The following is a 27,450-nucleotide window of genomic DNA, read 5'->3' as shown; positions in this document are numbered from 1 at the left end:
GCTGGAAAGAATCCAGATGTCCCTCAACAGAAGAATGGATACAGAAAATGTGGTACATTTACACAGTGGAGTACTACTCAGCTATTAAAAACAATGGATTTATGAGATTCTTGGACAAATGGCTGTATCTGGAGGATATAATCCTTTGTGAGGTAACCCAATCACAAAAGAAGTCATTAGATATGCACTCACTGATAAGTGGATATTAGCCCAGAAACATAGAACACCCAAGATACAATTTGCAAGACACAAGAAAATCAAGAAGAGGGAAGACCAATGGGTGGATACTTCATTCCTCCTTAGAATAGGGAACAAAATACCCATGAAAGGAGTTACAGAGACTACCCCACCCGGGGATCCATCCCATAATCAACCACCAAGCCCAGACACTATTGCATATGCCAGAAAGATTTTGCTGAAGGGACCCTGTTATAGCTGTCTTGTATAAGGCTATGCCAGTGCCTGGCAAATACAGAAGTGGATGCTTTCATATAAGATGGAACACAGGGGAGATAGAGAAGATAGGGGAGAAGATGGAGAAGATAGGGGTCTGCATCGCTGTAAGTGGAACAACATTATGAACTAACCAGTACCCCCAGAGCTCGTATCTCTAACTGCATATGAAGCAGAAGATGGTCTAGTCAGCCATCACTGGGAAGAGAGGCCCCTTGGTATTGCAAACTTTAAATGCCCCAATACAGGGGAATGCCAGGGCCAAGAAGTGGGAGTGGGTGAGTAGGGGAGCAGGGCGGAGGGAGGGTATAGGGAACTTTTGGGATAGCATTTGAAATGTATATAAAGAAAATATCTAATTAAAAATAAATAAATGAAAAAATATATCTTATGTATATATCTTATGCACATATATAAAAAGTTATATTTTCATCCCTATCCTTTGTGCTAGATAGACATTATCAATTTACAAACTCTACAATGCCTAATTCCTTAAATGTTTTGAGATTATAATTAAAACATTCTTCCCTTCCCTTTCCTCCTTCCAAACTTCTCATGTACCTCTCCCTGCTCTCATCAAATTCAGGGTCTGCTTTTCCATTATCATTGTATCCATACATGTGTGTATATGTATATGCATACATACACCTAAATATAACCTGTTCAGTTTGTATAATGTTCACTGTACGTATATTTTTCAACCAAGTGGTGTATTATTCTGTGGAGAAAACTACCTCTTTCACTCCCAGCTTTCCTTACTTGCCTAGAATTTGATGTGTAGGGGTTCAGGTCTTGTGGGTTTTTCCCTATGCAATTTGGCACATCCATTTGTATCATCTTTGTTCAGCTCACATCTGGGTAATCATGTTAGTGAAACTTTATGGATGTAGCTTCTGATGTTATTAGAAGACATAATCTCACAGCAAATTCCCTTATGCTCTAGTTCTTACAGTCTTTCTGTCCCCTTTTCCACAATGTTCCCTGAGCCTTAGGTGCTATATAAACTTATGTAGCACTTATAAACTCTACAATGCCTAATTCTGAAAATTTTTAAGCAGCAATATGTGTATCCCTTAAAATATTAAGGGAGGGTGCTAAAATATAAAATCGGTCATATTTTTGTATGTTTAATATTTACCATTTCTGGTGCTTTTCATTCTTCTCAGTAATCTAGATTTCAGTTTAATGTTATTTTTTTCAGCCTCAAGAGTTCTTTCAACACTTCTTGCATAGATTTTAAATCTATGCATTAAAATCTAGCGTAGATTTTAATGTTAATTTTTCTGTGTAAAAAAGGTCTATAGTGACAGCTTATTTCCTTCAGCATTTTATATATGCCATTCCTTTGTTGTGTTGTGTTCATTATCATCATTTGTACCACAGTTCTACAGTCTGATTAGCACTTTGACTAATAAAACTTGATAAAGTTTTCACTCTACTTACCTTGTTTAGAGCTTGCTGATACCCAAAAATTTATGTTTTTCAGGTTTTTTTTAATCAAAATCCAAAAACTTTGTAATGTCACTGGCAAGTTACTCATGCCTCAGTGGACATCTTCCTACTCATATACATACACTCTGGTTAAATCCACTGGGTCACAAAGCAAAAACCGAACAAAAATGAAAGGAGATGGGTACTAGGTGGAAGCAGGGCTAATTGGTAGAATGAGAGGGGTATAAGACAAAAACTGAGAAATGAATGTAACCAGAATATATCATAAACATGTATAAAATTGTCAGAGTATAAATTTATTTTAAAATAAATAAAGAAAAATTTAATAAGTCCCCCACAAATAATTCCCTTTTGTCCTTTGTTTCTCCTCTTTCCTCAGAGATTCTAATTACAAATTTTAAAACACTTGGTGTTATTCTACAAGCTTATGAGGTACTATTCTCTTTTCAAAAAAATTTTCTGTAATCCTTGAAATTTCTACCTATACAGATTTAATTTTATTAACATTTTATTCATTTTTAAAATGTATGATCAAGACCATATGAATTTTTGTTTCATAATATATTCCACTTTTCAGCTCAAAGTTCAAATTTTAGGTTATTTTAGGATAATTTCTAAAATGAATTTCATACTACTAATGAATAGCTGTATACTCTTCAATTTGGTGTTACTATAAATAACACTGTTATTAATATTTTTGGTAAATTTCATCTCTAAGAACTCAGGTATATAATTATAAAATGTATCTATTGACTACTTTTCTATATGATTTTCAGAAGTTTATAATTCTTATCTGCCTTTTTATTACAATCTTTACCTTTGTTTCAAGTGCCACATCAAGATACTATAAAATACTTTATTTTCAACAAAGTATTCATTTTTATTATGTTGACAACTACTTCTTCCCACTAAAGATTCAAAAATATTTATTGATTACTTATGAAATATCAATCATTCCTAAAGAAAAAGAATACAAAATGTGGCTCTTAACATCACAGACTTACACTGTAGGGCTTTATTTTCTAAAGAGTTGATGGGTCTCTACCCTTTGTACAAGATAACCATATTTTATAGCAACCAGCCTGTAAAGATATACTGGTGCCAGCAGTGACACACATGTTATGGAAGGATCCAGCCAATTTCTGAGTGGATTAGGCCCACTCCAGGAGCTAAAATCCATACCTGACTCTGCTAAAATAGCCAAGAAACTGAAACACAGGTCTAGGAGAAAACCTAATACTACTATTTTGCTAAAGAAAAAAAAAAAAAGCAATAAATGACTACTAGTGACATTCATCTAAACCCATAGATCATCAGTGCCTCACTCAGCCCTCATCAAAGAAGAAGCTTCTTCTTACTATGGATGAGAACTAACATGGAAACCCACGACTATGAATATGCGGACTGGGTGACTTTTGAGCACTCAGTCTTAAATGAAATATCTTCATTAAAGTCCTTCCCAACAAGGCTCAGGGATCTATGAGGAAAGGGAGGCAGAAAGATTGTAAAAGTCAGAAATGATGGATAATTCTAGGGAAACAGTGTCTTCCAGTCACAATAGGAATGATAAAAATATGAACTCACACAAAGTGTAGAAGCACACACAAGGCCTACACAGGTTCAAGCCTAACAGGGCCCCAGCTCTGAGAGGGGGAGAAGTAAGCACAGTTTCCATCCTCAACCAAGAAGCTATTTGCAAGTGATACTCACTGACAAAAGAAAAATCAAAACTTTCTCCAATGGAGTCTCACTAAGCATATTAACACACTCCAGGGCAAGCCCCATGCCAATGAGTAGCTGGTCAATATAAAACAAAGTCAATAATATTTTTATAAGCCTTTTTATCACATTTTGCTTTGGGCATTTTGCATCTTGTCTTTTGCTTATTTATTTTGATTTCAGTTTTTGTTGTGTTTGTGTGTGCTACTTTTCCTGTTTGTTTGTTTTTTTTAAAGAAAAAAAAAGAACAAATTTGGGTGAATATGGACATGGGTGTGAGCTAGAAACAATTGGGGAAGAAGATAAACATGATCAAAATATATGAATAAAGCTTTTAAATAAAAAATAAACAGATTCCATGCTTAATTGCTTTATAATATATGGGTTAAAAAATTAAAACACACATAGAGCATGAAAAGATGTATTTTTAAGTTGCTCACATGGTTCTGGCCCAGCTAAATCAGAATAAACATTCTGTCACATCTATAAGGTCTCTCCAATACCAAAATATAATAGTATTGAAATGTAAACATCAAATTATAAATAAGTAGTATAGTATTTCTAAAGTCTCATGTATAGACTAGCATTTAATAAAAGAAAAAGAAAAATGTCAAATACCTTTATCTCATATGCATTCAGTAGTTTGATTTCTGCTGAACTCTTTTTTTTCAAGGTTTTATTCTATGGAAAGTTAATTATAGTTAATAATCACAAAGCTGATTAAGATTTACAATGCCAATGGCTTACACTTAAATCACTACAAATGAATGTATTGTTCTCTATAACTATAGTGAAAATATTGGGATGATTTTGAAAGCATATTAAGAAAACTTACCTCCTGGTGAAGCTCTTCAATATTCTTGCTTTTATTTTCAACTTGTTTCTTTAAATTATTACACTGTAAAGTTATTTTTAAAATTATACAATTTTACTCAATATTCTAATCAAAACAAAATTTCAAATAAAATACTGTATTAAAGTAACATAAAGCTCACTTGTGATTTCAAGTATTTCTGTTGATGTAACAATATAGATTTTTATAAACATAAGGTATAAGTATAAATTAAATATAAATATATAAAAATTATACTAAATGATAAATATATTATTTAATATATAATGAATATAAATATAAATTAAACTTACAGGTAAAATATGCCTCTTGGTCAAGCTTATACAGAAGACTGGATATTATTAAAAGGACTGAGAAAAGCATCAGTAATGGTAAGAAATAAAATACTGTCTTCTGATAGGATCAGAGGTGAAGAGAACACATCTGCCCCAACACTAGAAGTAACTGGGACCAGTGGGACCCAGACACCCAGGAACTCTGCCTGACCAGTGGTATGAGTTCCTTTTGCTCTGGGCCAGTGCCCTGAGTAGACCTTGGGTGCAAACTCGCAGCCAGTCCCACAACACCCAGAAAAAGTTCCACTCCCAGGTGCTCTAACATGCCCAGGACCACAGGATCCCAGGAACTTGATCACACCAGGATCTCAGGGTCCCAGGCAGCTTGACTCCCACGACCTCTGACACACCCAGGATCTCAGCATCACAAAATCCCAGAATCACAGGATCACAGAGACATCGGAACTCTGAGGACTTCTGACACAACCAGGATCACAGAAAGGACAGGTTCCAGTCAGATATAGTGAGGGCAGGCAGCACTATCGATAACCAGATAGTGGGAAGCAAGCATAAGAACACAAGCAACAGAAACCAGTTACTTGGCATCATCAGAACCCAATCCTCCCACGATAGCAAGTCCTGAATATACCATCACACCAGAAAAGCAAGATTCAGCTCTAAAACCATTTTTCATGATGGGGATAGAGGACTTTAAGAAAGACATAAATAGCTCTCCGGTCAGAAAAGCACCGGGGTAGCTAGGGCGCAGGGTCGGCTGACACGCACCAGCTACCCACAACACCCGCCACAGGATCTTAAGACTTCTGGTGAGTGGAACACAGCTTCTGCTCCAATCCAATTGCGCGCGGGACCTGAGACTGCATTAGTTAGGGAAGGAGAAAACCGGCCTGAGTAGGACCACAGGCCTCTTCCGGCCGGACCAGCAACAGGGTAGCTAGAGCGCAGGGTCGGCTGACACCTGCCAGCTACCCACGACCCCCGCCACAGGATTTTGAGACTGCTGGTGAGTGGAACACAGCTTCTGCTCCAATCTTTAAACAGTGACAACGACAACAACTAACCCCAGAGATTACCAGATGGCGAAAGGTAAACGTAATAATCTTACTAACAGAAACCAAGACCACTCACCATCATCAGAACCCAGCACTCCCACTTCGCACAGTCCAGGGCACCCCAACACACCGGAAAAGCTAGACACGGATCTAAAAGCATATCTCATGATGATGGTAGAGGACTTCAAGAAGGACTTTAATAACACACTTAAAGAAAAACAAAGGAACACTGGTAAACAGGTAGAAGACAGTAAAGAGGAAGCACAAAAATCCCTTAAAGAATTGCAGGAGAACACTGCTAAAGAGTTACAAATCCTTAAAGAAAAACAGGATAACATAATCAAACAGGTAGAAGTCCTTACAGAAAAACAGGAAAACACATCCTAACAGATGATGGAAATGAACAAAACCATACTAGGCCTAAAAAGGGAAGTAGACACAATAAAGAAAACCCAAAATGAGGCAACACTGGAGATAGAAACCCTAGGAAAGAAATCTGGAACCATAGATACGAGCATCAGCAACAGAATACAAGAGATGGAAGAGAGAATCTCAGGTGCAGAAGATTCCATAGAGAACATCGGCACAACAATCAAGGAAAATGTAAAATGCAAAAAGATCCTAACTCAAAACATCCAAGAAATACAGGACACAATGAGAAGACCAAACCTACGGATAATAGGAGTAGATGAGAATGAAGATTTTCAACTCAAAGGACCAGCAAACATCTTCAACAAAATTATAGAAGAAAACTTCCCAAATCTAAAGAAAGAGATGCCCATGAACATACAAGAAGCCTACAGAACTCCAAATAGACTGGACCAGAAAAGAAATACTTCCCGACACATAATAATCAGAACAACAAATGCTCTAAATAAAGATAGAATACTAAAAGCAGTAAGAGAAAAAGGCCAAGTAACATATAAAGGCAAGCCTATCAGAATAACACCAGATTTCTCACCAGAGACTATGAAAGCCAGAAGATCCTGGACGGATGTTATACAGACACTAAAAGAACACAAACTCCAGCCCAGGCTACTATACCCAGCCAAACTCTCAATTAACATAAATGGAGAAACCAAAGTATTCCACGACAAAACCAAATTCACACATTATCTCTCCACGAATCCAGCCCTTCAAAGGATAATAACAGAAAAAAACCAATACAAGGACAGGAACCACGCCCTAGAAACAACAAGAAGGTAATCCCTCAACAAACCTAAAAGAAGACAGCCACAAGAACAGAATGCCAACTTTAACAACAAAAATAACAGGAAACAACAATTACTTTTCCTTAATATCTCTTAATATCAATGGACTCAACTCCCTGATAAAAAGACATAGACTAACAAACTGGCTACACAAACAAGACCCAACATTTTGCTGCTTACAGGAAACTCATTTCAGAGAAAAAGATAGACACTACCTCAGAATGAAAGGCTGGAAAACAATTTTCCAAGCAAATGGTATGAAGAAAAAAGCTGGAGTAGCCATTCTCATATCTGATAAGATTGACTTCCAACCCAAAGTCATTAAAAAAGACAGGGAGGGACACTTCATACTCATCAAAGGTAAAATCCTCCAAGAGGAACTATCAATCCTGAATATCTATGCTCCAAATACAAAGGCAGCCACATTCATTAAAGAAACTTTAGTAAATCTCAAAGCACACATTGCACCTCATACAATAATAGTGGGAGACTTCAACACACCACTTTCACCAATGGACAGATCATGGAAACAGAAACTAAACAGGGACACAGTGAAACTAACAGAAATTATGAAACAAATGGATCTGGCAGATATCTACAGAACATTCTATCCTAAAACAAAAGGATATACCTTCTTTTCAGCACCTCATGGTACCTTCTCCAAAATTGACCACATAATTGGTCACAAAACAGGCCTCAACAGATACAAAAATATTGAAATTGTCCCATGCATCCAATCAGATCACCATGGACTAAGGCTGATCTTCAATAACAAAATAAATAATAGAAAGCCAACCTTCACGTGGAAACTGAACAACACTCTTCTCAATGATACCTTGGTCAAGGAAGGAATAAAGAAAGAAATTAAGGACTTTTTAGAGTTCAATGAAAATGAAGCCACAACATACCCAAACTTATGGGACGCAATGAAAGCATTTCTAAGAGGAAAACTCATAGCTCTGAGTGCCTCCAAAAGGAAACTAGAGAGAGCACATATTAGCAGCTTGACAACATACCTAAAAGCACTAGAACAAAAGGAAGCAAATTCACCCAAGAGGAGTAGACGGCAGGAAATATTCAAACTCAGGGGCGAAATCAACCAAGTGGAAACAAGAAAAACTATTCAAAGAATCAACCAATCAAGGAGCTGGTTCTTTGAGAAAATCAACAAGATAGATAAACCCTTAGCCAGACTCACTAGAGGGCAAAGGGAAAGCATCCTAATTAACAAAATCAGAAATGAAAAAGGAGACATAACAACAGATCCTGAAGACATCCAAAACACCATCAGATCCTTCTACCAAAGGCTATACTCAACAAAACTGGAGAACCTGGATGAAATGGAGAAGTTCCTAGACAGATACCAGGTACCAAAGTTGAATCAAGATCAGGTTAATGATCTAAACAGCCCTATATCCCCCAAAGAAATAGAAGCAGTCATTAATAGTCTCCCAATTAAAAAAAGCCCAGGATCAGATGGGTTTTGTGCAGAGTTCTATCAGACCTTCAAAGAAGATCTAATCCCAGTTCTTCACAAACTATTCCACAAAATAGAAACAGAAGGTACTCTACCCAACTCATTCTATGAAGCCACAATTACTCTGATACCTAAACCGCAAAAAGACCCAACAGAGATAGAAAACTTCAGACCAATATCCCTTATGAATATTGATGCAAAAATCCTCAATAAAGTTCTTGCTAACCGAATCCAAGAACACATCAAAACAATCATCCATCCTGACCAAGTAGGTTTCATCCCAGGGATGCAGGGATGGTTCAATATACGGAAATCCATCAACGTAATCCAATATATAAACAAACTCAAAGACAAAAACCACATTGTCATCTCGTTAGATGCGGAAAAAGCATTTGACAAGATCCAACACCCATTCATGATAAAAGTCTTGGAAAGATCAGGAATTCAAGGCCCATACCTAAACATGATAAAAGCAATCTACAGCAAACCAGTAGCCAACATCAAAGTAAATGGTGAGAAGCTTGAAGCAATCCCTCTAAAATCAGGGACTAGACAAGACTGTCCACTTTCTCCATACCTATTCAACATTGTACTTGAAGTCCTAGCCAGAGCAATTCGACAACAAAAGGAGATCAAAGGGATACAAATTGGAAAAGATGAGGTCAAAATATCACTTTTTGCAGATGATATGATAGTATATATAAGTGACCCTAAAAATTCCACCAGAGAACTCCTAAGCCTGATAAACAGCTTCGGTGAAGTAGCTGGATATAAAATTAACTCAAACAAATCAATGGCCTTTCTCTACACAAAGAATAAACAGGCTGAGAAAGAAATTAGGGAAACAACACCCTTCTCAATAGTCACAAATAATATAAAATATCTTGGCGTGACTCTAACTAGGGAAGTGAAAGATCTGTATAATAAAAATTTCAAGTCTCTGAAGAAAGAAATTATAGAAGATCTCAGAAGATGGAAAGATCTCCCATGCTCATGGATTGGCAGGATCAACATTGTAAAAATGGCTATCTTGCCAAAAGGAATCTACAGATTCAATGCAATCCCCATCAAAATTCCAAATCAATTCTTCAACGAATTAGAAAGTGCAATCTGCAGATTCATCTGGAATAACAAAAAACCTAGGATAGCAAAAACTCTTCTCAAGAATAAAAGAACCGCTCTTCCGGTCAGAAAAGCACCTGGGAAGCTAGGGCGCAGGGTCGGCAGACACTTGCCAGCTACCCACAACACCGGCCACAGGATCTTAAGACTTCTGGTGAGTGGAACACAGCTTCTGCTCCAATCCACTTGCACGCGGGACCTGAGACTGCATTAGTTAGGGAAGCAGAAACCGGCCTGAGTAGGGCCACAGGCCTCATCCGGCCGGATCAGCACCAGGGGAGCTAGAGCGCAGGGTCGGCTGACACCCGCCAGCTACCCACGACCCCCACCACAGGATTTTGAGACTGCTGGTGAGTGGAACACAGCTTCTGCTCCAGTCCAATCACGCGGGACCTGAGACTGCTCTGGTTGGGGAGGCAGAAATCCGGCCTACATAGGGCCACAAGCCTCTTCCGGTCAGAAAAGCACCTGGGAAGCTAGGGCGCAGGGTCCGCAGACACTCGCCAGCTACCCACAACACCCGCCACAGGATCTTAAGACTTCTGGTGAGTGGAACACAGCTTCTGCTCCAATCCAATTGCGCGCGGGACCTGAGACTGCATTAGTTAGGGAAGCAGAAACCGGCCTGAGTAGGGCCACAGGCCTCATCCGGCCGGATCAGCACCAGGGGAGCTAGAGCGCAGGGTCGGCTGACACCCGCCAGCTACCCATGACCCCCACCACAGGATTTTGAGACTGCTGGTGAGTGGAACACAGCTTCTGCTCCAGTCCAATCACGCGGGACCTGAGACTGCTCTGGTTGGGGAGAGAGAAATCCGGCCTACATAGGGCCACAAGCCTCTTCCAGTCAGAAAAGCACCTGGGTAGCTAGGGCGCAGGGTCGGCTGACACTCGCCAGCTACCCACAACACCTACCACAGGATCTTAAGACTTCTGGAGAGTGGAACACAGCTTCTGCTCCAATCCAATTGCGCGCGGGACCTGAGACTGCATTAGTTAGGGAAGCAGAAAACCGGCCTAAGTAGGACCACAGGCCTCTTCCTGCTGGACCAGCACCGGGGTACCGCCAGCTACCCACGACCCCCGCCACAGGATTTTGAGACTGCTGGTGAGTGGAACACAGCTTCTGCTCCAATCTTTAAACAGTGACAACGACAACAACTAACCCCAGAGATTACCAGATGGCGAAAGGTAAACGTAATAATCTTACTAACAGAAACCAAGACCACTCACCATCATCAGAACCCAGCACTCCCACTTCGCACAGTCCAGGGCACCCCAACACACCGGAAAAGCTAGACACGGATCTAAAAGCATATCTCCTGATGATGATAGAGGACTTCAAGAAGGACTTTAATAACACACTTAAAGAAATACAAAGGAACGCTGGTAAACAGGTAGAAGACAATAAAGAGGAAGCACAAAAATCCCTTAAAGAATTGCAGGAGAACACTGCTAAAGAGTTACAAATCCTTAAAGAAAAACAGGATAACCTAATCAAACAGGTAGAAGTCCTTAATGAAAAACAGGAAAACACATCCAAACAGATGATGGAAATGAACAAAACCATACTAGACCTAAAAAGGGAAGTAGACACAATAAAGAAAACCCAAAATGAGGCAACACTGGAGATAGAAACCCTAGGAAAGAAATCTGGAACCATAGATACGAGCATCAGCAACAGAATACAAGAGATGGAAGAGAGAATCTCAGGTGCAGAAGATTCCATAGAGAACATCGGCACAACAATGAAGGAAAATGTAAAATGCAAAAAGATCCTAACTCAAAACATCCAAGAAATACAGGACACAATGAGAAGACCAAACCTACGGATAATAGGAGTGGATGAGAATGAAGATTTTCAACTCAAAGGACCAGCAAACATCTTCAACAAAATTATAGAAGAAAACTTCCCAAATCTAAAGAAAGAGACGCCCATGAACATATAAGAAGCCTACAGAACTCCAAATAGACTGGACCAGAAAAGAAATACCTCCGGACACATAATAATCAGAACAACAAATGCTCTAAATAAAGATAGAATACTAAAAGCAGTAAGAGAAAAAGGCCAAGTAACATATAAAGGCAAGCCTATCAGAATTACACCAGATTTTTCACCAGAGACTATGAGAGCCAGAAGATCCTGGACGGATGTTATACAGACACTAAAAGAACACAAATTCCAGCCCAGGCTACTATACCCAGCCAAACTCTCAATTAACATAGATGGAGAAACCAAAGTATTCCACGTCAAAACCAAATTCACACATTATCTCTCCACGAATCCAGCCCTTCAAATGATAATAACAGAAAAAAACCAATACAAGGACAGGAACCACGCCCTAGAAACAACAAGAAGGTAATCCCTCAACAAACCTAAAAGAAGACAGCCACAAGAACAGAATGCCAACTTTAACAACAAAAATAACAGGAAACAACAATTACTTTTCCTTAATATCTCTTAATATCAATGGACTCAACTCCCTGATAAAAAGACATAGACTAACAAACTGGCTACACAAACAAGACCCAACATTTTGCTGCTTACAGGAAACTCATCTCAGAGAAAAAGATAGACACTACCTCAGAATGAAAGGCTGGAAAACAATTTTCCAAGCAAATGGTATGAAGAAACAAGCTGGAGTAGCCATTCTAATATCTGATAAGATTGACTTCCAACCCAAAGTCATCAAAAAAGACAGGGAGGGACACTTCATACTCATCAAAGGTAAAATCCTCCAAGAGGAACTATCAATCCTGAATATCTATGCTCCAAATACAAAGGCAGCCACATTCATTAAAGAAACTTTAGTAAATCTCAAAGCACACATTGCACCTCATACAATAATAGTGGGAGACTTCAACACACCACTTTCACCAATGGACAGATCATGGAAACAGAAACTAAACAGGGACACAGTGAAACTAACAGAAATTATGAATCAAATGGATCTGGCAGATATCTACAGAATATTCTATCCTAAAACAAAAGGATATACCTTCTTCTCAGCACCTCATGGTACCTTCTCCAAAATTGACCACATAATTGGTCACAAAACAGGCCTCAACAGATACAAAAATATTGAAATTGTCCCATGCATCCAATCAGATCACCATGGACTAAGGCTGATCTTCAATAACAAAATAAATAATAGAAAGCCAACCTTCACGTGGAAACTGAACAACACTCTTCTCAATGATACCTTGGTCAAGGAAGGAATAAAGAAAGAAATTAAGGACTTTTTAGAGTTCAATGAAAATGAAGCCACAACATACCCAAACTTATGGGACGCAATGAAAGCATTTCTAAGAGGAAAACTCATAGCTCTGAGTGCCTCCAAAAGGAAACTAGAGAGAGCACACATTAGCAGCTTGACAACATACCTAAAAGCACTAGAACAAAAGGAAGCAAATTCGCCCAAGAGGAGTAGACGGCAGGAAATAATCAAACTCAGGGGCGAAATCAACCAAGTGGAAACAAGAAAAACTATTCAAAGAATCAACCAATCAAGGAGCTGGTTCTTTGAGAAAATCAACAAGATAGATAAACCCTTAGCCAGACTCACTAGAGGGCACAGGGAAAGCATCCTAATTAACAAAATCAGAAATGAAAAAGGAGACATAACAACAGATCCTGAAGACATCCAAAACACCATCAGATCCTTCTACCAAAGGCTATACTCAACAACACTGGAGAACCTGGATGAAAAGGAGAAGTTCCTAGACAGATACCAGGTACCAAAGTTGAATCAAGATCAGGTTAATGATCTAAACAGCCCTATATCCCCCAAAGAAATAGAAGCAGTCATTAATAGTCTCCCAACTAAAAAAAGCCCAGGACCAGATGGGTTTAGTGCAGAGTTCTATCAGACCTTCAAAGAAGATCTAATCCCAGTTCTTCACAAACTATTCCACAAAATAGAAACAGAAGGTACTTTACCCAACTCATTCTATGAAGCCACAATTACTCTGATACCTAAACCACAAAAAGACCCAACAAAGATAGAAAACTTCAGACCAATATCCCTTATGAATATTGATGCAAAAATCCTCAATAAAGTTCTTGCTAACCGAATCCAAGAACACATCAAAACAATCATCCATCCTGACCAAGTAGGTTTCATCCCAGGGATGCAGGGATGGTTCAATATACGGAAATCCATCAACGTAATCCAATATTTAAACAAACTCAAAGACAAAAACCACATGGTCATCTCGTTAGATGCGGAAAAAGCATTTGACAAGATCCAACACCCATTCATGATAAAAGTCTTGGAAAGATCAGGAATTCAAGGCCCATACCTAAACATGATAAAAGCAATCTACAGCAAACCAGTAGCCAACATCAAAGTAAATGGTGAGAAGCTTGAAGCAATCCCTCTAAAATCAGGGACTAGACAAGGCTGTCCACTTTCTCCATACCTATTCAGCATTGTACTTGAAGTCCTAGCCAGAGCAATTCGACAACAAAAGGAGATCAAAGGGATACAAATTGGAAAAGATGAGGTCAAAATATCACTTTTTGCAGATGATATGATAGTATATATAAGTGACCCTAAAAATTCCACCAGAGAACTCCTAAGCCTGATAAACAGCTTCGGTGAAGTAGCTGGATATAAAATTAACTCAAACAAATCAATGGCCTTTCTCTACACAAAGAATAAACAGGCTGAGAAAGAAATTAGGGAAACAACACCCTTCTCAATAGTCACAAATAATATAAAATATCTTGGTGTGACTCTAACTAAGGAAGTGAAAGATCTGTATAATAAAAACTTCAAGTCTCTGAAGAAAGAAATTATAGAAGATCTCAGAAGATGGAAAGATCTCCCATGCTCATGGATTGGCAGGATCAACATTGTAAAAATGGCTATCTTGCCAAAAGGAATCTACAGATTCAATGCAATCCCCATCAAAATTCCAAATCAATTCTTCAACGAATTAGAAAGTGCAATCTGCAAATTCATCTGGAATAACAAAAAACCTAGGATAGCAAAAACTCTTCTCAAGGATAAAAGAACCTCTGGTGGAATCACCATGCCGGACCTAAAGCTCTACTACAGAGCAATTGTGATAAAAACTGCATGGTACTGGTATAGTGACAGACAAATAGACCAATGGAATAGAATTGAAGACCCAGAAATGAACCCACACACCTACGGTCACTTGATCTTCGACAAGGGAGCTAAAAACATCCAGTGGAAGAAAGACAGCATTTTCAACAAATGGTGCTGGCACAACTGGTTGTTAACATGTAGAAGAATGCGAATCGATCCATTCCTATCTCCTTGTACTAAGGTCAAGTCTAAGTGGATCAAGGAACTTCACATAAAACCAGAGACACTGAACCTTATAGAGGAGAAAGTGGGGAAAAGCCTTGAAGATATGGGCACAGGGGAAAAATTCCTGAATAGAACAGTAATGGCTTGTGCTGTAAGATCGAGAATTGACAAGTGGGACCTCATGAAACTACAAAGCTTCTGCAAGGCTAAAGACACCATCAATAAGACAAAAAAACCACCAACAGATTGGGAAAGTATCTTCACCTATCCTAAATCAGATAAGGGACTAATATCCAATATATATAAAGAACTCAAGAAGGTGGACTCCAGAAAGTCAAATAACCCCATTAAAAAATGGGGCTCAGAACTGAACAAAGAATTCTCACCTGAGGAATACCGAATGGCAGAGAAGCACCTGAAAAAATGTTCAACATCCTTAATCATCAGGGAAATGCAAATCAAAACAACCCTGAGATTCCACCTCACACCAGTCAGAATGGCTAAGATCAAAAATTCAGGTGACAGCAGATTCTGGCGAGGATGTGGAGAAAGAGGAACACTCCTCCATTGTTGGTGGGATTGCAAGCTTGTACAACCACTCTGGAAATCAGTCTGGCGGTTCCTCAGAAAATTGGACATAGTACTACCGGAGGATCCAGCAATACCTCTCCTGGGCATATATCCAGAAGATGTCCCAACCGGTAAAAAGGACACATGCTCCACTATGTTCATAGCAGCCCTATTTATAATAGCCAGAAGCTGGAAAGAACCCAGATGTCCCTCAACAGAGGAATAGATACAGAAATTATGGTACATTTACACAATGGAGTACTACTCAGCTATTAAAAAGAATGAATTTATGAAATTCCTAGCCAAGTGGATGGACCTGGAGGGCATCATCTTGAGTGAAGTAACACAATCACAAAAGAACTCACACAATATGTATTCACTGATAAGTGGATATTAGCCCAAAACTTAGGATACCCAAGGTATAAGATACAATTTGCTAAACGCATGAAACTCAAGAAGAATGAAGACCAAAGTGTGGACACTGTGCCCCTTCTTAGAATTGGGAACAAAACACCCAGGGAAGGAGTTACAGAGACAAAGTTCGTAGCTGTGATGAAAGAATGGACCATTTAGAGACTGCCGTATCCAGGGATCCGTCCCATAATCAGCTTCTAAACGCTGACACCATTGCATACACTAGCAAGATTTTGCTGAAAGGACCCAAATATAGCTGTCTCTTGTGAGACGATGCCGGGGCCTAGCAAACACAGGAGTGGATGTTCACAGTCAGCTATTGGATGTATCACAGGACTCCCAATGGAGAAGCTAGAGAAAGTACCCAAGGAGCTAAAGGGATCTGCAACCCTATTGTTGGAACAACATGATGTACTAACCAGAACCCTGGAGCTCTTGTCTCTAGCTGCATATGTATCCAAAGATGGCCTAGTCAGCCATCACTGGAAAGAGAGGCCCATTGGACTTGCAAACTTTATATGCCCCAATATAGGGGAATGCCAGGGCCAAAAGAATGGGAATGGGTGGGTAGGGAAGTGGGGGGGGCGCTATGGGGGACTTTTGGGATAGCATTGGAAATGTAACTGAGGAAAATATGTAATAAAAATATTAAAAATTAAAAAAAAAGACATAAATAACTCCCTTAAAGAAATACAGGAGAACACAGGTAAACATCTAAAAGCCCTTAAAGAGGAAACACAATAATCCCTTAAAGAATTACAGGAAAATACAATCAAACAGGCATAGGAATTGAATAAAACCATCCAAGATCTAAAAATGGAAATAGAAACAATAAAGAAATTACAAAAGGAGACAACCCTGGAGTTAGAAAGCCTAGATAAGAGATCAGGAGTCTTAGATACAAGCATCACCAACACAATACAAGAGATAGAAGGCAGAATCTCAGTTGCAGAAGATATCAGAGTAAACATTGACACAACAATCAAAATGCAAATTTCAAACCCAAAACATCCAGGAAATTCAGGACACAATGAGAAGACCAAACCTAAGGATAATAGGAATAGAAGAGAGTGAAGATTCCCAACTTAAAGGTCCAGTAAATATCTTCAACAAAATTATAAAAGAAAACTTCCCTAACCCAAAGAAAGAGATGCCCTTAAACATACAAGAAGCCTACAGAACTCCAAATAGTCTGGACCAGAAAAGAAATTCCTCCCATCACATAATAATTAAAACACCAAATGCACAAAACAAAGAAAGAATATTAAATGCTGTAAGGGAGAAAGGTCAAGTAACATAAAGGCAGACCTATCAGAATTACACCAGACTTCTCACCAGAGACTACAAAAAGCTAAAAGATCCTGGGCACATATCATACAGATCCTAAGAGAACACAAATGCCAGCCCAGGCTTCTATACTCAGCAAAACTCTCAATTACCATAGGCAGAGAAACCAAGATATTCCATGACAAAACCAAATTTACACACTACCTTTCCACAAATCCAGCCATACAAAGGATAATAATTGGAAAACTCCAACACAAGGAGGGAAACTACTCCCTAGAAAAAGCAAGAAAGTAATCTTCTTTCAACAAACCCAAAAGAAGATAACCACACAAACATAATTCCACCTCTAATAACAAAAATAACAAGAAGTAACAATCACTTTTCTTTAAAATCTCTTAACATCAATGGACTCAATTCCCCAATAAAAAGACATAGACTAACAGACTGGATATGTAAACAGGACCCAGCATTTTGCTGCATACAGGAAACTCACCTCAACGTCAAAGACAAACACTATCGCAGCGAGAGTAAAGGGCTGGAAAACAATTTAACAAGCAAATGGTCCCAAGAAACAAGCTGGAGTAGCCGTTGTAATATCGAATAAAATCAACTTTCAACCAAAAGTTATCAAAAAAGATAAGAAAGGACACTTCATACTCATCAAAAGAAAAATCTACCAAGAAGACCTCTCAATTGTGAACATCTATGTGTTCACAAAAACAACAGAAAGCACATATATACATGGAAGCTCAACAATGTTCTACTCAACGATAACTTGGTCAAGGAAGAAATAAATAAATTAAAGGCTTTTTAAAATTCAATGAAAATGAAGACACATCATACCCAAACTTATGGAACACAATGAAAGCAGTGCTAAGAGGAAAACTCAGCTCTGAGTGCCTCCAAAAAGAAACTGAAGAAAGCTTACACTACCAGCTTGACAGCACACCTGAAAGCTCTAGAACAAAAATAATCAAATACACCCAAGAGGAGTAGATGGCAGGAAATAGTGAAACTCAGGGCTGAAATCAACAAAATAGAAACAAAAAGAACTGTACAAAGAATCAACAAAACCAGAAGCTGGTTCTTTGAGAAAAATCAACAAGACAGATAAACCCTTAGCCAGATTAACCAGAGGGCACAGAGAAATTAATAAATATGAAATGAAAAGGGAGACATAACAATGAAATATATCTTAAAATAACTATTCTGTTCGTTGAATATCAACAGTTGAAAATATTAAAATCATGTTCTACAAAAAAAAAGAATTCAATATCTTTCTTTTATAATCAGAGGTCCAGTTTGAACAGCACCATTATATAGAAGTTGAACATTTTTTATTTATTATTTGATTCTCAAAATACTCAATATTATTAATGTTTGATATATAAAATGTATTTAAATAATAAAACATTAAGAAAAATGCTGTCTTCTTCATTACTCATTATTCTCTCATTCTCATTTTTGAGATTCTAATGCTATTAAAATTGGAAGAGAAGCATATCATATCCTACCTCCGCAGAATTCCAATTCCTCTTCATACTAAGCCACTTTTCAATATGTTACTTGGTGGGGTTATTTCATTTGAATACATGCAAAACTGAATTAAACTGTAATAGTTCAGCTCTCTTACTCTTTTATTCTCTTCCCTGTCTTCCTTCTCCGTCCCTTCTTTCTCCATTTCTCTCCTCACTGTCTTTCCACATAGTATTCATGGCCGGCCCCGCCCCACCCCCTTCTGCCTTTCTCTGTCTCTACTCCTTTCAACTCCCCCATGCTCTAAAAAACTATTCCACACTTTTTTTTAAAAAAAGTATATTAGTCAATGGAACATCTTAACTACCATAAGAGCAGCACAGATTTCTAAGAAGCCCTAAAACTGTTCTAATACCCATTGAAGTAAAAGAACTCTCACACAAACAAAAATATAGTCTCCTTCATTAGCACCAAATATTGTTAAATATTTTTCTTATAATACTCACACATGGCCACAGTCAGCTAATATTCTGAATATAAGTGAATTTTATATAGCACTGCTCTTTATGTTTACAAGTGATACTTTTTTAAATTGGTGTCTCACTTTGTACCCAAACTTATTCCAAACCATGATCTTTCTATCCTAGCCTCCTATAACTGGGATTACAGGGATGTACCACTGTTTCTGGCTACATAGTTTATCTAAAATTTTGCATGTCCAAAGCTAGAGACTGAGAATAATTTCAAAATAAAATTAAGAAAAAACAGCTTCATAAAATATGGAAAGCATTTCTCTGATTTTTCACACTGATTTGACACATTGGTAGCAGGCTTGGTAACATATATCTTTAATACTAGCACTAAGGAAGCAGAGTCAAGCCCATCTCTATAAGTTCAAAGCCAGCCTGGTTCACTATTCCAGGACAGTCAAGGCTACACTGTAAGACTCTGTCTCAATAAATAAATGAAAATAAACAAAAACCACTAAAACAGGTAAAACTATCTTTACATGAAATTTTTATTTATTAAAAAATTATGCATTTTTATTTTGGCAGAAAGGCCACTTAGATCCTCATTATGAGCTTCCTAATAAATCTACAACTATTTTATTTACAAGCTGAAATAATTTTTTCTTTCAATTGAAAAAAAGAATGATGAGTATTATTCATTAAAGGTAAAGACTTCAGTGAACTACATTTTCCAGAGAATTATTCATTGTATATTCATTGTATGGAAGATTAAGTATAGAACAAGTTATATAGTGAAATTAGAGAAAGGAAAACTCAGATAAATAAAGACCATTTCAAATAAAGAGGGTAGAAATTTTTCTGTAGCTCAATCTTAAAAATGAGAAAAATAGCTGAATGATTTCTACAAGTATCTTGTTATTTTAAGACTATTCACAATGAATGTAGCTACTTATGAGTATACAATTTTAGAAAAGAAAAGGCTAATATAGGGTTGAATAATTTTTTCTCTTTAAAGATCTATTCAAAATTGGTGAATCCAGAGTTTCTTCAAAGAAATATCAATAAAAAAAAACACTGTATTGGTTCTGGAGAGATGGCTTGGCAGTTGAAAGCACTGGCTGCTCTTTCAGAGGACTTGGATTCAATTCCCAGCACCCACATTACAGCTCACAACTCCCTCAATCCTCCGTTCCTAAGGATCTGACACCCTCATACAAACAATACACCAATGCACATAAAATAATAAATAATTTGATAATACCTTATTTTCTAATATCTTCATCTGCTTTTCTTTCTTTAAAACTTCACATTCAATGCTTCGAGCCTAAAAAAATTGTTTTAAATCATATTTAAAAGACTAATTAGAATTAATTTTCTTATGTATTTTAGAATGAAATTATATAGTTTTATGTATTTACAAAAAATATTTATTAGCACATCCAGTTTGTTTCATTGTCCTTTTAAAAAGGAAAATACCTTTATGTGATTGTTAACTACCTTAATATTTCACAATATATATGCCTAAACTATATATACACATGTTATATATATTGTTTTGTTTTTGAGACAGGGTTTCTCTGAGACAGAGGCAGATACTTGCACTCAACTAATGGTCTGTAGTCAGGGTCCCCGGTGGTTGAATTAGGGAAAGGCTGGAAGAAGGTGAAGAGGAGGGTGACCCCCAGCAGTCTCCACAAACTAGACTCCTGAGATCTCTCAGACACAGAGACACAGTAGGCAGTCTATATTAGCTGGTCCAAGATCCCTGACACATATACAGCAGATGTAGCCATTCTAATATCTAATAAAATCGACTTCCAACCCAAAATTATCAAAAAAGACAAGGAGGGGCACTTCATACTCATCAAAGGTAAAAACTTCCAAGAAGAACTCTCAATTCTGAATATCTATGCTCCAAATGCAAGGGCAGCTACATTCATTAAAGAAACTTTAGTAAATCTCAAAGCACACATTGTACCTCACACAATAATAGTGGGAGACTTCAACACACCACTTTCACCAATGGACAGATCATGGAAACAGAAACTAAACAAGGACACAGTGAAAATAACAGAAGTTATGAAACAAATGGATCTAACAGATATCTACAGAACATTTTATCCTAAAACAAAAGGATATACCTTCTCAGCACCTCATGGTACCTTCTCCAAAATTGACCACATAATTGGTCACAAAACAGGCCTCAACAGATACAAAAATATTGAAATTGTCCCATGCATCCTATCAGATCACCATGGACTAAGGCTGATCTTCAATAACAAAATAAATAATAAAAAGCCAACATTCACGTGGAAACTGAACAACACTCTTCTCAATGATACCTTGGTCAAGGAAGGAATAAAGAAAGAAATTAAGGACTTTTTGGAGTTTAATGAAAATGAAGCCATAATATACCCAAACTTTTGGGACACAATGAAAGCATTTCTAAGAGGAAAACTCATAGCTCTGAGTGCCTCCAAAGAGAAACTAGAGAGAACACACATTAGCAGCTTGACAACACACCTAAAAGCTCTAGAACAAAAGGAAGCAAATTCACCCAAGAGGAATAGATGGCAGGAAATAATCAAACTCAGGGGCGAAATCAACCAAGTGGAAACAAGAAGAATTATTCAAAGAATCAACCAAATGGCAAGCTGGTTCTTTGAGAAAATCAACAAGATAGATAAACCCTTAGCCAGACTCACTAGAGGGCACAGGGAAAGCATCCTAATTAACAAAATCAGAAATGAAAAGAGAGACATAACAATAGATCCTGAAGAAATCCAAAACACCATCAGATCCTTCTACAAAAGGCTATACTCAACAAAACTGGAAAACCTGGATGAAATGGACAAGTTTCTAGACAGATACCAGGTACCAAAGTTAAATCAAGATCAGGTTAATGATCTAAACAGTCCTATATCCCCTAAAGAAATAGAAGCAGTCATTAATAGTCTTCCAACCAAAAAAAGCCCAGGACCAGATGGGTTTAGAGCAGAGTTCTATCAGACCTTCAAAGAAGATCTAATCCCAGTTCTTCACAAACTATTCCACAAAATAGAAACAGAAGGTACTCTACCCAACTCATTCTATGAAGCCACACTTACTCTGATACCTGAACCAAAAAAGACCCAACAAAGATACAGAACTTCAGACCAATTTCCCTTATGAATATCGATGCAAAAATCCTCAATAAAGTTCTCGCTAACCGAATCCAAGAACAGGTCAAAACAATCATCCATCCTGACCAAGTAGGTTTCATCCCAGGGATGCAGGGATGGTTCAATATATGGAAATCCATCAACGTAATCCAGTATATAAACAAATTCAAAGACAAAAACCACTTGATCATCCCGTTAGATGCGGAGAAAGCATTTGACAAAATCCAACACCCATTCATGATAAAAGTCTTGGAAAGATCAGGAATTCAAGGTCCATACCTAGACATGATAAAGGCAATCTACACCAAAACAGTAGCCAACATCAAAGTAAATGGTGAGAAACTGGAAGCAATCCCACTAAAATCAGGGACTAGACAAGGATGCCCATTCTCTCCCTACCTATTCAACATTGTACTTGAAGTCCTAGCCAGAGCAATTCGACAACAAAAGGAGATCAAGGGGATACAAATTAGAAAGGAAGAAGTCAAAATATCACTTTTTGCAGATGATATGATAGTATATATAAGTGACCCAAAAAATTCCACCAGAGAACTCCTAAGCCTGATAAACAGCTTCGGTGAAGTAGCTGGATATAAAATTAACTCAAACAAGTCAATGGCCTTTATGTACATAAAGGATAAACAGGCTGAGAAAGAAATTAGGGAAACAACACCCTTCTCAATAGTCACAAATAATATGAAATACCTTGGTGTGACTCTAACTAAGGAAGTGAAATATCTGTATGATAAGAACTTCAAGTCTCTGAAGAAAGAAATTAAAGAACATCTCAGAAGATGGAAAGATCTCCCATGCTCATGGATTGGCAGGATCAATATAGTAAAAATGGCTATCTTGCCAAAAGCAATCTACAAATTCAATGCAATCCCCATCAAAATTCCAACTCAATTCTTCAACGAATTAGAAAGGGCAATCTGCAGATTCATCTGGAATAACAAAAAACCTAGGATAGCAAAAACTCTTCTCAAGGATAAAAGAACCTCTGGTGGAATCACCACGCCTGACCTAAAGCTGTACTACAGAGCAATTGTGATAAAAACTGCATGGTACTGGTATAGTGACAGACAAGTAGACCAATGGAATAGAATCAAAGACCCCAAAATGAACCTACACACCTATGGTCACTTGATCTTTGACAAGGGAGCTAAAACCATCCAGTGGAAAAAAGACAGCATTTTCAACAAATGGTGCTGGCACAACTGCCATTTATCATGTAGAAGAATGTGAATTGATCCATTCCTATCTCCTTGTACTAAGGTCAAATCTAAGTGGATTAAGGAACTCCACGTAAAACCAGAGACACTGAAACTTATAGAGGAGAAAGTAGGGAAAAGCCTCAAAGATATGGGCACAGGGGAAAAATTCCTGAATAGAACAGCAATGGCTTGTGCTGTAAGATCGAGAATCGACAAATGGGACCTCATAAAATTGCAAAGCTTCTACAAGGCAAAAGACACCGTCAATAAGACAAAAAGACCACCAACAGATTGGGAAAGGATCTTTACCTATCCTAAATCAGATAGGGGACTAATATCCAATATACATAAAGAACTCAAGAAGGTGGACTCCAGAAAATCAAATAACCCCATTAAAAAATGGGGCTCAGAGCTGAACAAAGAATTCTCACCTGAGGAATACCTAATGACTGAGAAGCACCTGAAAAAATGTTCAGCATCCTTAATCATGAGGGAAATGCAAATCAAAACAACCCTGAGATTCCACCTCACACCAGTCAGAATGGCTAAGATCAAAAATTCAGGTGACAGCAGATGCTGGCAAGGATGTGGAGAAAGAGGAACACTCCTACATTGTTGGTGGGATTGCAACCTTGTACAACCACTCTGGAAATCAGTCTGGCGGTTTTCAGAAAATTGGACATAATACTACTGGAGAATAGCAATACCTCTCCTGGGCGTATATCCAGAAGATGTTCCAACCGGTAAGAAGGACACATGCTCCACTATGTTCATAGCAGCCTTATTTATAATAGCCAGAAACTGGAAAGAACCGAGATGTCCCTCAATAGAGGAATGGATACAGAAAATGTGGTACATTTACACAATGGAGTACTACTCAGCTATTAAAAAGAATGAATTTAAGAAATTCCTAGGCAAATGGATGGACCTGGAAGGCATCATCCTGAGTGAGGTAACCCAATCACAAAGGAACTCACACAATATGTACTCACTGATACGTGGATATTAGCCCAGAAACTTAGGATACCCAAGGTATAAGATACAATTTGCTAAACGCATGAAACTTAAGAAGAACGAAGACCAATGTGTGGACACTTTGCCCCTTCTTAGAATTGGGAACAAAACACCATGGAAGGAGTTACAGAGACAAAGTTTGGAGCTAAGATGAAAGGATGGACCATCTAGAGACTGGCATATCTGGGGATCCATCCCATAATCAGCTTCTAAACGCTGACACCATTGCATACACTAGCAAGATTTTGCTGAAAGGAACCTGATAGAGCTGTCTCTTGTGAGACTATGCCGGGGCCTAGCAAACACAGAAGTAGATGCTCATAGTCAGGTATTGGATGGATCACAGGGCCCCCAATGGAGGAGCTAGGGAAAGTATCCAAGGAGCTAAAGGGATCTGCAATCCTACAGGTGGAACAACAATATGAACTAACCAGTAGCCGTCCAGAGCTTGTGTCTCTACTGCATATGAATCAGAAGATGGCCTAGTAGGCCAGCAGTGGAAAGAGAGGCCCATTGGTTGTGCAAACTTTATATGCCTCAGTACAGGGGAACGACAGGGCCAAGAAGTGGGAGTGGGTGGGTGGGGGAGCGTGTTGGGGACGTTTGGGATAGCATTGGAAATGTAAATGAAATAAATACCCAATTAAAAAAAAACATTTAAAAAAAAAACACCGCCATATGGGCTGGCCAATTGGAGTTAAGCACAGCCAATATGGAACATAGAAATTAGTAAGTAGTGTCTCAGAGTTACCATAGGCAAGTAGATTCTAACAGCATGGAGGGTAGGCAGGCAGTTGCCCAGCTATTGTGTTGCCTAAGGCATATTTTAAAATATAAAACTGCGTGTGTTTTTAATCTGGGAACATATATGGTCAAAGGAGGAAAGAAATTCCTCGCTGGGAGTTTTAAAATATTTTTACCTTGCAGTATGAACCTTTAATTTAGCCTAGAAATGTAAGTCAAATTTAAGTACTGAACGAACATTTGAGGCCAGAGATATGCCTTAGTAGCTAAGTCCTAGCTGATCTTCCAGAGAATCTAAGTTCATTTCCCAGCACCTACTGGTATCTCATAACCATCTATAACTTGTGTTTCAAGGGATCTCTGGCCTCCATGGGCACCAAGCATGTACAAGGTGCACAGACATTCATTCACTCAGGCAGAAAACCCATACACATAAAATAGTAGAAAAAGAAATTTAAATGAACATCTTTCAAATATGTTTAGAATTATGACTTCTTAAAAATATGTATCATAAGCAAAACAACCCAATTTAGCCCCTATCATTTAAGGATTTTAAGTGTTTTGCTTTTCTGTATATATACCAGATGTGTTCAGTGTCTGCAGAATCCATAAGATAGTACTGTATCTCACAGAACTAGAGTTTCAGAGAGTTATAAATCATGTGGGTGCTGAGAACTGAACCTGGGGGTCCTTGACAAAAGCAGCAAGTGCTTTCAATGACTAAGTCATCTCTCTAGCCTCTTTTAACCCACAATTTAAATATTAATGGCTTAGTACCTAGATCACTAGTTATTTATACAGTAGTACATGTCACTTTATTGTATGTATTGCTTTTATAACTTAAAATTTTGAATCTAATCTATTGTGTATATAACATACATTTTCTTCACTCTTGTCCAATTTACACTTAACTTCATCTCCTTGCTGTATGAACTCTTTTCTTACTGATTCCAGTTCATCCCTAAAAGGAAATGCAAGAGAATAGCATCATAATCCAAACCATATTTTCATTTTATCTCCTAAGACTTTTTTTAATGATTGTTTATAATTTTTTAGGTTTGAGTTCTTATTTTGATTAGTAAATTTTTATGCCTGTCTATTAATAGGCATATTTCTATTCCTACATTTAAGTTACTATACAGATTTATCTTTAAATTATATGCATCCTTGTCATCAGTTTCCTACTCTTAAAAACTATAGAAATATTTCATTTTTCTCTTCTTAGTCACTCTAATGCATATATAAAATTCTACACAAATAAATTTAAAATGTAAGTACACTTTATCTTAATGATATTTATATATACGTACATCATTATACATGTTCAGAGACTCTCCAGAAACAGAGGAGTAGTGATGTTCTGGGTAAGAGAAACTAGACAGCAAAAGGGCAAAAGACAAATGAAAGATATTGTTCTTGATTCATGTGCTCCTTTGTCCTTTGGAATTTTGTATTAGATTCATATATTAATTTTTTAATACTTTTGTTAAATTATTGTATATTACAGATGAAAATATTAGTGATTTTTTTTCAGTGGACACTTGAAGGTTTTTCTCTATTGGTTCTCCTTTGTATCACTATTACACTGGTAATGTAATCAGTGATTTCATTTTTTAAAAACTGAATCCAGGTTATAATTTTTTCTTACAAATTTTAAACAGGTGAAGGAATTGAGTAAAGCAATCCAAGACCTTAAAGTAGAAGTAGAAACAATAAAGAAAACACAAATGGAGGCAAACCTAGACATGGAAAACCTAGGAAAGAGGTCAGGAAGTACAGACAAAAGTTATCACCAACAGAATACAAGAGATAGAAGAGAGAATCTCAGGTGTAGAAGATACTGTAGAAGAGATTGACACAACTGGCAAAGAAATTCAAAACATAAAAAACTCCTAACCCAAAATATCCAGGAAATTCAGGACACAATGAAAAGACCAAATCTAAGAATAATAGGGATAGGGGAGAATGAAGATTCCCAGCTCAAAGAACCTGAAAACATCTTCAACAAGATCATAGAAGAAAACTTCCCCAACCTAAAGAAAGAGATGGCCATAAATGTATAAGTAATCTATAGAACACCAAATAAATGGGATCAGAGAAGAAAATCCTCTCATCATGTAATAATCAAAACACTAAATGCACAGAACAACAACAAAAAAAAAAGAATATTAAAAGCTGCAAGG

The 27,450-nt window shown here is 37.6% G+C and overlaps 1 protein-coding gene across 3 annotated transcripts in view; it reads right to left on the bottom strand.

Annotated features, from left to right (window-relative positions):
• Window positions 1-27,450, bottom strand: part of Sycp1 (synaptonemal complex protein 1) — a 108,720-nt gene that overhangs the window by 27,174 nt on the left and 54,096 nt on the right. For all 3 annotated transcript variants that reach the window (XM_085835263.1, XM_085835265.1, XM_085835264.1), the window contains 4 exons: window positions 26,147-26,228; window positions 20,396-20,458; window positions 4,460-4,522; window positions 4,243-4,305 (listed from right to left, as the gene is read on the bottom strand). In XM_085835263.1, coding sequence (XP_085691389.1) covers window positions 4,243-4,305; window positions 4,460-4,522; window positions 20,396-20,458; window positions 26,147-26,228 — 271 coding nt within the window. The remainder of the gene's footprint in view (window positions 1-4,242; window positions 4,306-4,459; window positions 4,523-20,395; window positions 20,459-26,146; window positions 26,229-27,450) is intronic.

The sequence above is a fragment of the Mus caroli genome, unplaced genomic scaffold, assembly GCF_978045245.1.
Source record: "Mus caroli unplaced genomic scaffold, Mus_caroli_1 scaffold_3, whole genome shotgun sequence".
Lineage (NCBI taxonomy): Eukaryota > Metazoa > Chordata > Mammalia > Rodentia > Muridae > Mus > Mus caroli.
The sequence above is the reverse complement of the archived record's forward strand: the minus strand, read 5'-3'. Positions and strand labels throughout refer to the sequence as shown.